The sequence below is a fragment of the Lycium ferocissimum genome, chromosome 3, assembly GCF_029784015.1.
Source record: "Lycium ferocissimum isolate CSIRO_LF1 chromosome 3, AGI_CSIRO_Lferr_CH_V1, whole genome shotgun sequence".
In the NCBI taxonomy this organism is placed as follows: Eukaryota; Viridiplantae; Streptophyta; class Magnoliopsida; order Solanales; family Solanaceae; genus Lycium; species Lycium ferocissimum.
Genome location: NC_081344.1, coordinates 70,441,902 through 70,455,634, shown reverse-complemented (window position 1 = coordinate 70,455,634; position 13,733 = coordinate 70,441,902). Strand labels below are relative to the sequence as shown.

The following is a 13,733-nucleotide window of genomic DNA, read 5'->3' as shown; positions in this document are numbered from 1 at the left end:
AACTAAAATAGGCAGGCTCCATTGCATATACCGTTTAAGGAAAAAAAAAAACAGTTAAAATCCAAAAAGAAAAAAGGGTTGGTGAAAATGACTACATATGCCAAAGGTGAAAGGTACTGTTCAACAGTTGGGAGGTAGCTCATGACCAACTTTTTACAGTTTAGGTAAAAATAGAAAACCTTGAAGTACAAAAAACACATTTTACAGTTAAGGCAAAAAACAGTTTTTTCTTTCTCTTTTTAGAAAAAAAAAAACAGTTAACCTGAACAAAATGAAATAAAAAAAAAAAAAATAGAAATATTACACACCAAAACCATGTTCTTTTTCTCTCTCTTTTCTTCTTTCTTTCTCTTTCATCTCTTTTTTCTCTCTCATCATTTTTTGAGCTAAATTTAGATCCCACTAATTTGATCCAAACTTCATAAATATAATTAGAAATTAAAATACTTTGAGCTTTTCAAAATAAAGTTTTTTTTTTCCTTGGGTCCCATTTTTTTCTTCTTTTTTTTTTTTGGTGAATTTATTTATTGTCAAAAAAAGGTTAGTTTTTTGGTTAAAAAAATTGTTCTTTTCTACTGTTTTGATCTTGTTGAGCAGAAAAAAAGTGTGGGGTTTTCTTGGTTTTTGCTATATTGTAATTGGTCAGAGAAAATTTTATTTTTAATTTTGTTTTTGAGCTGAATTAAGGGATTTGAGAGTATTCTTGAAATTCCAACTTTTCTACAATTTTGATTTGGTTTTGAAGCAATTTTTTGTTTCTGTGTTTTTGTTGTTTTATGTTGTAACTAGGTGGATTTTTTTTTTTTTTTTTAAAGCAAGGGGCTTGAGTGTTTGTAAGTGTTCTTGAATTTCCATTTTTTCTACAATTTTGATTTGGTTCTGAAGATAGTTTTGTATTTCCTTTTTATGGGGTTTTGTTAATTCATGTTGTAATTTTGTGAAAATATTTAATTTTAATTTTTTTTTTTTTTTTTTTTTTAGTTTAAGTAAGGGGTTTGAGATTCTTGAAATTCCAGTTTTTATTTAATGATTTCTATAGTGAGTTGGGATGGAAGAAAGGGTTAATTTTTAGAATTTGGTGTTAAAATAGAGATGAAGGAAACTAAGCTTGAAGAAGGAGAGGCTTGTGATGATACAACTGTTGACCCTGATATTGCACTCTCCTATATTGTATGTGTTTTTTCCTTCCTGTTTTACTTTCTAAGATTACATTTTTATTGATCAATGTTACATAGCGATATATATCGGTAGAAAATGTAGTGAACTTCTGATAGTTGTCTAATAGTGGTCTGAGAAGAGCTTAAATGGAGCGACATGGTCAATGACTATTTATTGAGGCATAGTTGTTGTAGAGAACTGCGAATACATTTTGTTTTTATCTTCTGTAGTAGCGGTCTGAGGTGAGCTTAAATGGACCGACATGGTCAGTGAGGATTCAAATTGAGGTGTAGTTACCTTTCCAAGATTATATTTTTATTAATCAATGTTACATAGGAATATATATTAGTAGAAAATGTAGAGAACCTTTAGTACCTTTTGTTTTTATTTTGTGTAATAGTGGTCTGGTATGAGTTTATGTGGATGACATGGTCAATGACTATTTATTGAGGTGTAGTTGTTGTAGAGAACTTCGAATACATTTTGTTTTTATCTTGTGTAGTAGTGGTCTGAGGTGAGCTTAAATGGACCGACATGGTCAGTGAGGATTCAATTAGTGTAGTTACATTTCCAAGATTACGTTTTTGTTGGTCAGTGTTACATAGGGATATATGCCAGCAGAAAATGTACAGAACCTTTAGTACCTTTTGTTTTTATTTTGTGTAAATATTGTGGTCTGGCATGAGCTTAAATGGATGACATGGTCAATGACTATTTATTGAGGTGTAGTTATTGTAGAGAACTTCGAATGCATTTTGTTTTTATCTTGTGTAATAGAGGTCTTAGATGAGCTTAAATGGACCGACATGGTCAGTGACGAGTCAATTAAGGTGTCGTTACGTTGTTGTTGTAGTATATTACATAGGGAACCACAGAAGGGGGAGAGTGGGAATTGAACCAGTATGTACCTGATAGATTCCCAACAGTTCACTAGACTATAAGTGTTGGTTAAGATTACATTTCTAACTTTAAACTAAGATTAAAACTTCAGCTTCTCAGTTATAATCAATCATAAACTTCGCCCCAATCGCAAACTAGATTTGTCCGCGAAATGGTTCTTTTCATGAATCCTTTGCTCATTTAACAGTACACTCGTGTACCTCTGTCACTTCTTGCTTGTACCATATTAAATTGTAATTTGTTAAGTTTATATTGTTATTTGCTTCATCTTAATTTTTCTACTTCACTAATATTTTGCTCAGATCTTTATCAAACTGTAAACTTAATCATCGCCAAGTTTATGCTTTTAGTATTACTTTTGTCATTGAACTTACCAAAAAGTATCATTCTGCATTTGATTATCAGGCCATCTTGGCTTTCTTTTATTCTCTACTGGCTAAAACTAGCTGTTGCAACAGCCAGTTCATACAATTGTATTATGCACTTTCCAGCTTCTCACATAGCTGTTATCTTGTTCTTTCAAGGATGAGAAACTCCAAGATGTTTTGGGACATTTCCAAAAGGATTTTGAGGATGGAGTTTCATCTGAGAACTTGGGTATTTACAATGGAATACTCTTAGATGCAGAACTGTGCAGTGATGTGTTTGTGCCTTGAATAAATGACTATCGATTTCCATATTTTTGCAGGGTCAAAATTTGGTGGATACGGTTCGTTTTTACCTACCTATCAGCGTTCACCTTCTTGGACCTGTACAAAGACTCCACCAGAGGCCTACCACAATGACATATCAAAATCACCGAGCAATTTGCGCCCAGAGGTAGCTACCTTCTAATGTTGCTATGTTTTTATTAAGAGAAAATGACAAAAATGGTCTCTTATCGTTGGTAGTAGGTTAAAAATAGTCCCTTAAGTATCAACTGAGTAGTTTTGGTCCTTTAAAACTGTACACTTTTGCCAAAAAACTGTTTTTTTTTTTTTACCAGACAAAAATTTCTTTTCAGAAACCAACAACCTATGTTGCTTGTGTCAAATAATTACCAAACTCTAATTGCCTAGAAATAAAAAACAAAAATAATTTTTATAGTTATGTTTCATTTATAATTAACTTGAAACTTTAACAATAAGTGTCCATCTTCATGATTTTTTTATTTTTTTTTTTCTCAGATTGGTCCAATTTGGTCAGATCCAACACCAAAAATTTCCTTCAAAGTTTCAGAAACCAACAACAACATACCCAGTGAAATCCCACAATGTGGGGTCTGGGGAGGTTAAGTGTACGCAGACCCAGGGGCGGACCCATGTAGTAATATTTGGTGCTCGAACAACCATTAACCGTGGTGGATACTTTATGTGGACATATAGACCAATAGACCAAAACAAAATAACATAAACCATAAAATCCGTACTTCCAAATGTGAGTTCTCGTTAAATATTTCTATTTTCAAGAAAGTTCCATTTAAATTGAACAATCAAACTTTGGTAAATATCAGACGGAGATCAAATATGTTCACTTTGGCAAAGTTAAAGGACCAAAACTGCTCAACTGATAGTTAAGGGACTATTTTGAACCAAATATCAAAGATAAGGGACCATTTTTGTCATTTTCTCGTTTTATTAACAAGTATAATTGCTTTCCTCACATTGATTTCTACTTTGACTAAGCAATATGCATCATCTTGTTATGCAGGGTGGTCGTCGACCCTCATCAGCTTCTTCATCCACTTCCCTATCAGGAAGGCCCCTAGCACTGAAGACTCCAGCAGCTAATGGGAAAACAAATCCAGATGAAGACTCCACTTCAAAAAGTGATATAGTCAAGAAGCCAACAAATCTCTCAGACAAGAAAGCTCCCCAGTTGCATAACAAAGTTGGTAATGAAGATTTGTCAACTCAAAAGAAAGCTGAAATCTATAGCGGGCTTGGCCTTGATGTCTCTCCATCATCATCGCCAGATGATAGCCCGATGAACAATGAGGGGTTATCCCATGATCTTAAGGATTCCCGAAGTGAATCTCCGACAAGTATACTTCAGGTGAATGCTCTCATCTCTCTCCTAAAAGCATCAAAGTTTCTTTAGGGCAGTAAACACCCCTGTAATATTGACTCAGTGTTGGATACACCCCTGTATTTTAGAATCAAAACACAAAATACCACGGGAATCCTACATTTACACCCCCCATGAGGTATATCTGAAATATATCTGAAACTAAGTATATTGAAGTATGACTATTAAAAGATAAATGATTTACTTCTTCATAATTATATTTTAATATACTTGGTTCGGATATACTTCACAAGGGGTGTTAAGTGTAGGATTTCTATAGTATAGGGGGTATAAGTGAATACGGCGGGTGTCTCCGAAACTGAGTAATATTATAGGGTGTTTAGCGTATTTAACCCTTTTCGTTATGTATCTCTTGCTTTTTTTGGTCAACTTGACCTTGGGTTCTCCGTTTATTTTCGTGCATGTGTTGCGGCAGATTATGACCTCATATCCATTGCATGATGGTCTATTATTATCCCCACTTTCGGATGATTTGATTTGCTTGACCGAAAAAGTAAAGCTCTGGGGGAAATGTGGATCCCAACATATGATCCAGGGAAACCTAGAAAATTCTGTTGCATTAGTAAATGGAGCTCATTGTGCAAAAAATGGTTCGGAGGACATGAAAAAGAAACATGTTACAGATAGATACAGAGAATTCTTTGGGGACATAAAAGCTGAAGAGGATGATGTTGAAACTGGTTTACAAGAAATTCATTCACCAGAAATGCTGAAGGTTTCTGATGCTGTCGGTCATAAAAGTTTGGTTGAACGTAACAGCTCGATAAAGGAAAGAGTTAATGTTGGCAAAACTGAGAATCCATGTCCGTCTGGGGAGTATCCGATATTGGCTTCAAATGGACCAACTTCCGTTGATGCTTGGCATACAAGCCAAGAGAACCCGAGTATTGGTGTACAAGCTATCGATTCAAGTGGGAAGACAAGATATGGATTAAAAGTTTCGTCAACTGGAACTAAACAAGACGGCTCGCAATCTTCAAACTTTCAGGAGAACCCGAATTGTAGAAGCTCAAGTGGTACTTCTCATTCAGTTGATGAAAATTTCCATCAACACTTGGGCCTTCCAAATAGCTCAGTTGTAGAGAAGAGGAGACATAAAAACAAAGAGAAGAAAATTTCTCTTGACAACCACTCTGATGAAGGTATTCATCTATTAGTAGTCACATTTTGAACTTGCTGAACTTGTGGAATCCTAGTATTCTTCTTTATTTTCTGTATGGCATGTTTGTCAGATATGAAGGATGCAAAGATTCGGGATAAATATACAAACAGGAACTCAGCAAATGATTCAAAGAAAGACCTGGTTTCAGCAAAGAACCCAGAAGCCCATATTTCAGACGTGTCAATGCGTATGGAGAGGTGTGACAGCAAAAATTCTTTGACAAAGAGAAAAGGGAGCGAACTTCGAGATTCCTTGACATGTAATCCCCAAGATTCTATGGAAAAAATATGTGATGACATCTGCAGGAAGGAAAAGAAAGCAAGGGTCTCCAAGTTTGACCAGAAAGACACTAGCACGAGCTATTCGCCGAGTGTAAAAGCTGCAGATTCTTCAAAAAGGGATCTATGCAATTTGCGGCCTTCTATTGCTGTCTCTTCAGCCTGTCCCACTTCTAGTCCCAAGAGGTCTTCTGACGGTGAAAATAATGGCTTCTCCAATCAATCCAGTATAGTTAAGAAGGATAATGCCTGCAATGGCAAGAGTTATGATCTAGAGTTCTCTGAAGCTGATTTGGAGGAGAAAGATGTTCATCGTGAATCAGGTAAATCAGCTGCAAAACTCAAAGCAAAGACCATGGTTTCTGGTTATGCAACTCATCAGGACGCTGATGTAAATGCTTGCAAGACAGAGAACTTGGACCAAGGCTCTGATAAGGATAGAAAGAATGACCATCAGTGTCAGAATAGTGGGTCTGTCTCAAATGGTAGACGAGGTTCCTCGTCACGGCATAAAGAGAAGAAGCGAGCTCCGAAATCTGATTCTGACCAAAGTAAGACCAAAAATCCTGATATTTTTGTTGAAGTGTGTCCATCTCATCGAAAAGCTTAAGCTGTTAGAGAGAGTGCAATTTTATTTACTTATTTATATTCTCAACACGCCCCCTCATGTGGGGCCTGATTCTTTTTTTTTCATGGGCCAAGCACGTGGAAATTATTTTTGATAATGGGTGGCAGTGAGAATCGATACCATGTTAAAGTGTGGGTCCATCTCATCTAAAAGCTTAAGCTGTTAGAGAGGGATCACTTTTCTTTACTTAATTATATTCTCAACAATTTTAAATTTATCTTCAGATCATATGCCATTAGATGAGGAGAAGACGGCACCTGGCAAAAACAAGTCTCAGGAGAGATCTGATGTTGGTTCAGATAGATTTAAAAAGAGTTCTAAGAAGGATCCTTCTGGAAAATTACTGGACAAAAATGTTAAAGGAGATAATCAATCAAGATTTGGTCATCATGATGATGCAGAAGTTCGATCGGATGTTAAAAGGCAGGCTGCACTACCAGATCGAGATGATCAGAGATTATCGAAGAAACTCGTTACCAACAAAAGTGAGCAGATTGAAGTCTCTTCCAAGTCTCCTTTAACAAGAGATCAGAGTGAGACGCTTGTATTTAAAGAACCAGTTCCTGAATCTGAAAGAGAAAATGGGGCAAATTTGGTTGCAGTTGATGCTTTTGAAAGGGAAAGGTCAAATGCTTCAAGACAGAATAAAAAAGCTAAAACCCACCATGGAAACCTACCTAATAGTACTGCTAATAAGGTCAGGGATCTAGATGTTCCCAGCCCTGCTCGGAAGGATTCATCAAGTCAAGCTGCTACTAATGCCATTAAAGAAGCCACAAACCTTAAACACCTGGCAGATCGTCTCAAGGTTAGAAGAATATACACTTACGTCCAAAGGAAGGAGGGGACAAAATATGGAGGCTTAATACATCGACAGCCCCTTAAGCTTGCATGTAAATTTCATTTGGACACTCGAACTACGGCTTGTTCAAATTGAGCACCTGAACACATGATAAACTGCTCCTATTAGACACTTTCGGTTCAAATTTTGGAAAAACTTTTGTGCGTGGTCTCAACTCTCAAGTGCCCTTACTTAGATAAATCAACCACTTAGAATGTGTCACATCCTTTAAATATACGCATTAGCCTCAATAAACCGTAAAACGGTAAAACCTCAGGCATGTCCCAATTGAGGCTGGTGTGTATAATTAAAGGAGATGACATATTTTATATAGTTTAACTTAAATACCTATTAGACGTTTGAGAACACGCACAAAAGTTTATCAATTATTTGAACCGAAGGTGTCTAATAGGAACACTTTATCATGTGTTCAAGTGCTCAACTAGAATAAGTTGTAGTTCGAGTGTCTAGATGAAATTTACTGGCAAGTTTAAGGGGCTGTTGATATATTAAGATATTATTTGTCTCATTTTTTAATGTTGGCATAACTTTGGCTATTTATTTCAGAATTCTGGATTAAGCGAAAGTACGGGTATCTATTTCCAAGCGGCACTGAAGTTTCTCCATGGCGCCTCCTTACTAGAATTAGACAGCTCCAAGCACGGTGAAGTGAATCAGTCACGGAGAATCTATAGCAGCACCGCAAAACTTTGCCAGTGAGTTCAACTTGAAACTCCATTCATTTATTGAGACGACATGCAAAAATCTGTTGCAAGCATGAAAATATTATGTTAAAAAGATTGTAGAGTAGGCATTACTCCCTGCCGTCCCAATTTATGTGGAGGTGTTTGATTGGGCACGCAGTTTAAGAATGAAAGGGATACCTTTGAAACTTGTGGTCTGAAATGAGTCATTGATATTCGTGTGGCTGTCAATCATCTCGCTAGGGGTAAAATGGCATTTTAAAGTTAAATTGTTACTAAATATAGAAAAGGGTCATTCTTTTTGGGATTGACTAAAAAGGAAAGAGTGTCGTATGAATTGGGACGGAGGGAGTAGAATTTTGGATGCAACTTCCTTTATCTTTGTTATATATTCCAAAAGACTTCATGACCTAATCTATTTTTCTGAATGTGATTAGTGCTTGTCAATTTCCACTTTTTTGAAGAGACATTTGTGGCCAAGGTTTATGACGCTTTTGTACTCAATCGGAAGAGAAAATTCCATTGGATAGTACTTTTAGAACACGTAGAATGAATGCTACTTATGGATGTATTTTAGAAATCAACTGTTACAATGCCATGACAAAACTTGACTTACCATCGGAAATGTCAATGAGGATGTAATGCTGATTGTTGGTCCTTGTTATGTTCATAGGTTTTGTGGTCATGAATATGAGAAATTAAAAGACATGGCAGCTGCTGCACTTGCCTATAAATGCATGGAGGTCGCACACATGCGAGTAATTTATTCTTCGCAGTCTGATGCAAATAGATACAGAAATGAGTTACAAACAGCTTTACAAATTTTTCCTCCAGGTAATCTGGATTGAGATGTCTGGGAAAATCTACATTTCATATCATGTTGCTTCTTTAGGCCACTACTTCTAACTTTTGCTACTACTAGGGGTGTCAAATTGGTTTTTTTTTTTTTTTTTTGGGGGGGGGGGGGGTGGGATTGGGCATGTGGGCGGGTCAAAATGGACTGAGTTAATATATGGGGGGGTCAGTTACTTGGGCTGTAATGGGTTGGCCCAAAAAGCAAGTCATAACCCAACCTGCTTAATTCTTGCTAAAGTTTTAATTTCTTTGTTTGTTGTTTTATTTTTTTAAGTGCCTAATAAAACTATTTTTTTCTTAAATATGACTATATATAAAATATCTTTGTGAAAATATTTTGACAAGGTTTTTCATGGGTCAATTTGGGCTACATATCATCCCAGTTGTTAGATGGGCTGAAATGGGTTGGGCTAAAATGGGCCAAGCTAACAAATGCTTGAACGGGTTGGGCGGGTCATCTTTCATGGGCTAATTTTGCCACTCCTTGACCTTACTAACCAATATGCTTTTTGATGGTCACTCACTAAGAGAACATGTCAAACGTTTTCTTATTTTACTCCATAACCATCATCTGTACGTATTAGCCAATGCGTTTTTGCACTTCTGTCCTATTAGTCAGGACATTATGGCATATGTCAAATTAGTGATATCCACTGTTGATGAACAGAATTGCTCACGAAAGAAAGCATTACAACAAATATGAGTACCGCAATAGTTAAACTAGTTAGAATATGTTACAACCATATGTCTCTAGTGATGAGAGCTGCTTTGGAATTTACTTCTTAATGGTTTAAACTCTTATCAGACTCATTATTATTATTATATAATAGGTGAGTCTCCTTTCTCTTCTGTCTCTGATGTTGACAATTTGAACAATCCAACAATAGTAGACAAAGCTGCATCAGCGAAAGTTGTTGGTTCTCCTCAAGTAGCTGGAACTCATGTTGTCTCAGCAAGAAATGGTTCTAGCTTCATGCGGCTAATCAACTTGGTAAGTACACATATTTTAAGGATAAACCAACACCCCAATTAAAGAATTATTTGGTGATAACTAACACCTTTATTAGTTAGATTAGTCGCCTAGAATGGTTAGGCGAATTAGCTAGTTGAACCTACGTTCATTAGGCTTTATTAGAGGTGGCAAAATCAGCCAATGAAAACATGACCCACCCAATCCTTTCAAGAATGACCCACCCATTTATTAGCTCATCCTATTTTAGCACTACCCATTTCAGCCCATCTAAAAATTAGGCTGATATGTAGGCCAAATGACTGATGGAGACCTTGTCAAAATAATTTCATTAAGACAAGAACGTACCCAGTGTATTCCCACAGCTTGGGTCTGGGATCTTTTCAAAAAGAAATTTCGTATATGATACGATGTAATAGCCGTGATAAAGAAAAAATAGTTTTATTAGGTACTTAAAAAATTATAAAAAAACAAACAAAGAAATTAAAACTTCGTACGAATTGGATGGATTAGGTTATGATCCGCTTTTTAGCCCAACCTATTTCAGGCCAAGTAATTTTGAGCCACCCATTTATTAACTCAGCCATTTTGATCCCCCCAAATCCAGCTCAACCTGCCCATTTGACACCCCTAGGGCTTACTCCTGCGTAGTCAAACCTTTTACCATAAATATCCATTAAGAACTCACTTTCCGAATTCTTGATAGTTTGACTATGTAATGCTGTTTCAATTTTCTAGCATCTTAGAGATTTGTTATTTTACAGGCACAGGAAGTTAATTTTGCAATGGAAGCCTCCAGGAAATCACGTGTTGCATTTGCTGCTGCTAATCCAGGGCCTGGAGATTCACAATTATCCGTTAAGAAGGCCCTTGATTTCAACTTCCAGGATGTGGATGGATTAGTACGTCTTGTGCGTGTCGCCATGGAAGCTATCAGTCATTAGATTACAAGCTGTTGCCGAAATTGTCCACACCTTGGAACATACTTCTGTACCTGCTCTCCGTGTACTGTCAGTTGAGCAAGTTGAAAAGAGGATCTCTTGGTTGGAATTTGCTATACCATCTCCCAAAGTTTCATCTTCTGAATGCTCTTGTACACCTGTACAGTAATACAGTCAAACCTCTCTATAACAACGTCGTTTGTCCCGAAATGTTTTAGCTGCTATAGCGAGACATTGTTATAGAGAACATATAGTATTAACATAACAGGAAAGATCTGTTCCACAGAAAACCTGATTGTTATACTGAAATATTGTTATAGAGGATGACTGTTATAGAGAGGTCTGACTATACCATTTGCTGTTTGTAAGATATCCTAGCAGAAGGGAGCCTTGGAGGGTAAAGTTGTCTTGGTGCAACCTAAAATCAAAAGGTCACGGGTTCGAGGCATGGAATCAACCGCTGATAAGCATAGGGTAGGCTTCCTACATCAGATCTCCTTGGGATGCGACCGAACACAAACCCTACGTGGGAGTGGGATGCTTCACTGGCTGCCTTTTTGATAAAAGATATCTTAAGGAATGCGGTGGTGCTGTCAGAAATTCACATCATTCAGTGGCTCATTACTTATCCTGCTGACTTGGTAAGATGAGCATCAGAGTTGTGTCTTTGTTTAACTTCTGGTTTTGCCTCGTCTTATCTCAATTTGTTGTGTTTTCTGTTTCTAGCCAGTTGACTGCTTCCCCCAAATTACCTTTCCACTGGTACATAAGAAACCGAGATAGCTTGTTGTTTTTGATCAAAGCAGGAAAGATGTCGGGAGTGTGTATATATATATATATATATATATATATATATATATATATATGCTTCACATGGGCTGTTGGATTGTCGATTAGAGGACTAGGAGTTGCTGTACCTTCTCCCTGTAAGTCAATTGCCCACAGCTGAATTCTATTAGCAAAAATAGAGAAATATTAGCCTAAATTTGTTGGTTTTGGTCGCAGGTCTACTTTTTGGCAGATAGGGGTGTCGTGTGATGAGACTTCCTGTTGTTACTGACAGTTTCATCTCTTCATTTGGTTAGAACACTATTGCCACTATTTCTTCTTTTGTATCCTGTTTAGCTTGCTACATATTGTGATCTTTCTATTGTTTTTCACTTATTGAATGCCATATTACAGGGAGTTGAGAACTTCAACGCACTAGTGTTATGCTACCTACTAAAGCCAATGGCTATTCTTTTTCCCCCGTCTTTTGGGGTATCTCTTTATCTTAAAATATTGCACTCGGACGGACTTAAATGGAGCAACGTGGACGTAAAGATTCATAAGCGAACTCCTGCACTCACACGGACTTAAATGGAGCAACATGGACGTAAAGATTCATAAGCGGACTCCAACTTGCTTTGGAATAATAAATTATAGTTGTTGTTGTAGTTGCAGTTGTACAGAAGACAATTGATTAACAGAAAATAATTTTGTTAGATCTTTATGTATAGTTAAACACCATATTGATGCACATTAGTAAGATTTATTTGTGACTTGTAAAAGGTAAAATAAAGGAATTTGTATCAGCTTGGAAGATGTAGAAGTTCTCTATCATAATCTTGGAATGACGTGCTGAAGTTTTGTATAGATGGTGTTTACATTGCAATCAAATATATGATCAGTTCAGCCCCATGCCCCTCCTCTCTTATACTCCATCCATTCTTTTATTTGGGTTCATGTTATTACAAATTCTTCCGTTATTTCTCTTTCTGACCTGTTTTGAGTTGCTTTTCTTGAGCCGAGGGTCTATCGAAAACAGTCTCCCTACCTCTCAAGGTAGGTATGACATGCGTACACTCTACCCTCCCCAGCCTCCACTTGTGGGACTACACTGGGTATGTTGCTGTTTTTTAGAGGATACATGTGTATTATCTTTTTATATGTACTCTCTCATTTTAATTTGCAACTCTCAAGGTTAAATTGGTGATCCCGGGTAAAACACTGGTTTTTACACCGTGTGCAAGTAAGTATTTTCCACTGAAACTATACGAATCTATTCACTTACAGAGTGGCTCTTCAAGCTTTTCAAGTGAATTTAATCTTTTAGGTTCCAATCAAGATGTCAAACAACTAAAATTCAAATGGAGTTATAATTAAACACTTGGTTCATGTTATTCACAATATGTATTTTGCCCTCTCTCTTTCCCCTTTGAAGATTCTCCAAGTAGTTAAACCATTCCAATTCTCGCCTTACAGTTGCATTTTTCATCTACTTTTATACTGAATTACCTCAACTCCACGGAGGATGGTATTTGGAGAAAGAACAGTAAGGAATCACTAACCTCAAAAGAAGAATGACAAGAGTGCAACTTATTCTCTTATACGTAGCAATCTTACTATATATATCTTGTCATGTTCCTTCCAAGTTTAGCTTTATCTTGAGCCGAGGGTCTATTGGAAACATCCTCTCTACCTCCCAACGTAGGGGTAAGGTCTGCACAGACACTCTACCCTCCTCGGACCCCACTTGTGGGCAGTGGCGGAGCTAGAAATTTTTTCAAGGGTATTCGAATTCATATAATCTATATATTAAGGGTGCTCAATATGTAATATATGTCTGTAATATATAATAATTGATATGTCTACACGGTATAGTTTTTCGGCGAAGGGTGTGCGGTTGAATACCCTTGCCGGGTTGTGGCTCCGCCACTGCTTGTGGGATTACACTGGGTATGTTATTGGTGTTGTTGTTATTGTCGTTCCTTCCTCGTTTAGAGGTAAAGTCCAGACAAACTCAGATACTACGATGAATTCAAATGTGTTTTCCGGAGGGTTTGGTAGAACCCAGAGTTTCAGAATCGAATGCAACAAGGAAGCGTGCTCCAAATCCAAAACTTCCTACGAACATTCTCCTCCCCGTTCTTCTTTAGAACATCTGGATTAATAAAAAATAGGAATATTTTTAATAATATATCAACTTTAGTCTCCATCAAACATTTCATCACATAGTTTGCTGAATTCCTTTTCTTAGCAGTATCAAAACTTCTTCTCCTCGAACCACCATTGTTCCTGTCAAATGGCAGCTGCCTCCAGATGACGTGACTAAACTTAATGTAGATGGTGCTTAGGATAATATCCCTGGAAAAGGAGGAATAAGGAGAGTTTTTTGAGCCATACAGGCATCTGGATACTTGGTTTCTCCAAATACCTTACCTCTACTTCTATTATCCAGGCAGAGCTG

General features: G+C 36.9%; 1 protein-coding gene across 4 annotated transcripts; it reads left to right on the top strand.

The window, feature by feature from the left end:
* The first annotated feature begins 427 nt into the window (after positions 1–427).
* LOC132050623 (cysteine-tryptophan domain-containing zinc finger protein 7-like) lies at positions 428–11,707 on the top strand. 4 transcript variants are annotated; one of them, XM_059441975.1, is made up of 14 exons: positions 428–1,170; positions 2,583–2,655; positions 2,747–2,877; positions 3,748–4,092; positions 4,541–5,267; positions 5,358–6,116; positions 6,418–7,001; positions 7,602–7,750; positions 8,412–8,572; positions 9,481–9,584; positions 10,328–11,145; positions 11,231–11,430; positions 11,510–11,584; positions 11,687–11,707. In XM_059441975.1, exons 1-11 carry the CDS (start codon positions 1,093–1,095, stop codon positions 10,505–10,507), a joined length of 3,291 nt encoding a protein of 1,096 aa, XP_059297958.1. In that variant the 5' UTR covers positions 428–1,092; the 3' UTR covers positions 10,508–11,145; positions 11,231–11,430; positions 11,510–11,584; positions 11,687–11,707. The 4 variants fall into 4 exon arrangements, with proteins under 4 accessions (XP_059297958.1, XP_059297959.1, XP_059297957.1 ...); XM_059441974.1 differs by having other exon boundaries at positions 433–1,170; positions 9,424–9,584; positions 11,235–11,430; XM_059441973.1 differs by having other exon boundaries at positions 433–1,170; positions 9,424–9,584.
* Positions 11,708–13,733: the final 2,026 nt, after the last annotated feature.

What these genes read in the sequence shown, in the direction of transcription:
- LOC132050623 (XM_059441974.1), top strand. Translation starts at nt 1,093, where the DNA reads ATGAAGGAAACTAAGCTTGAAGAAGGAGAGGCTTGTGATGATACAACT. An exon ending in ACCTGGCAGATCGTCTCAAG is followed by an intron (nt 7,002 to 7,601) that starts GTTAGAAGAATA and finishes TATTTATTTCAG; the next exon opens with AATTCTGGATTAAGCGAAAG. An exon ending in AGCACCGCAAAACTTTGCCA is followed by an intron (nt 7,751 to 8,411) that starts GTGAGTTCAACT and finishes TTATGTTCATAG; the next exon opens with GTTTTGTGGTCATGAATATG.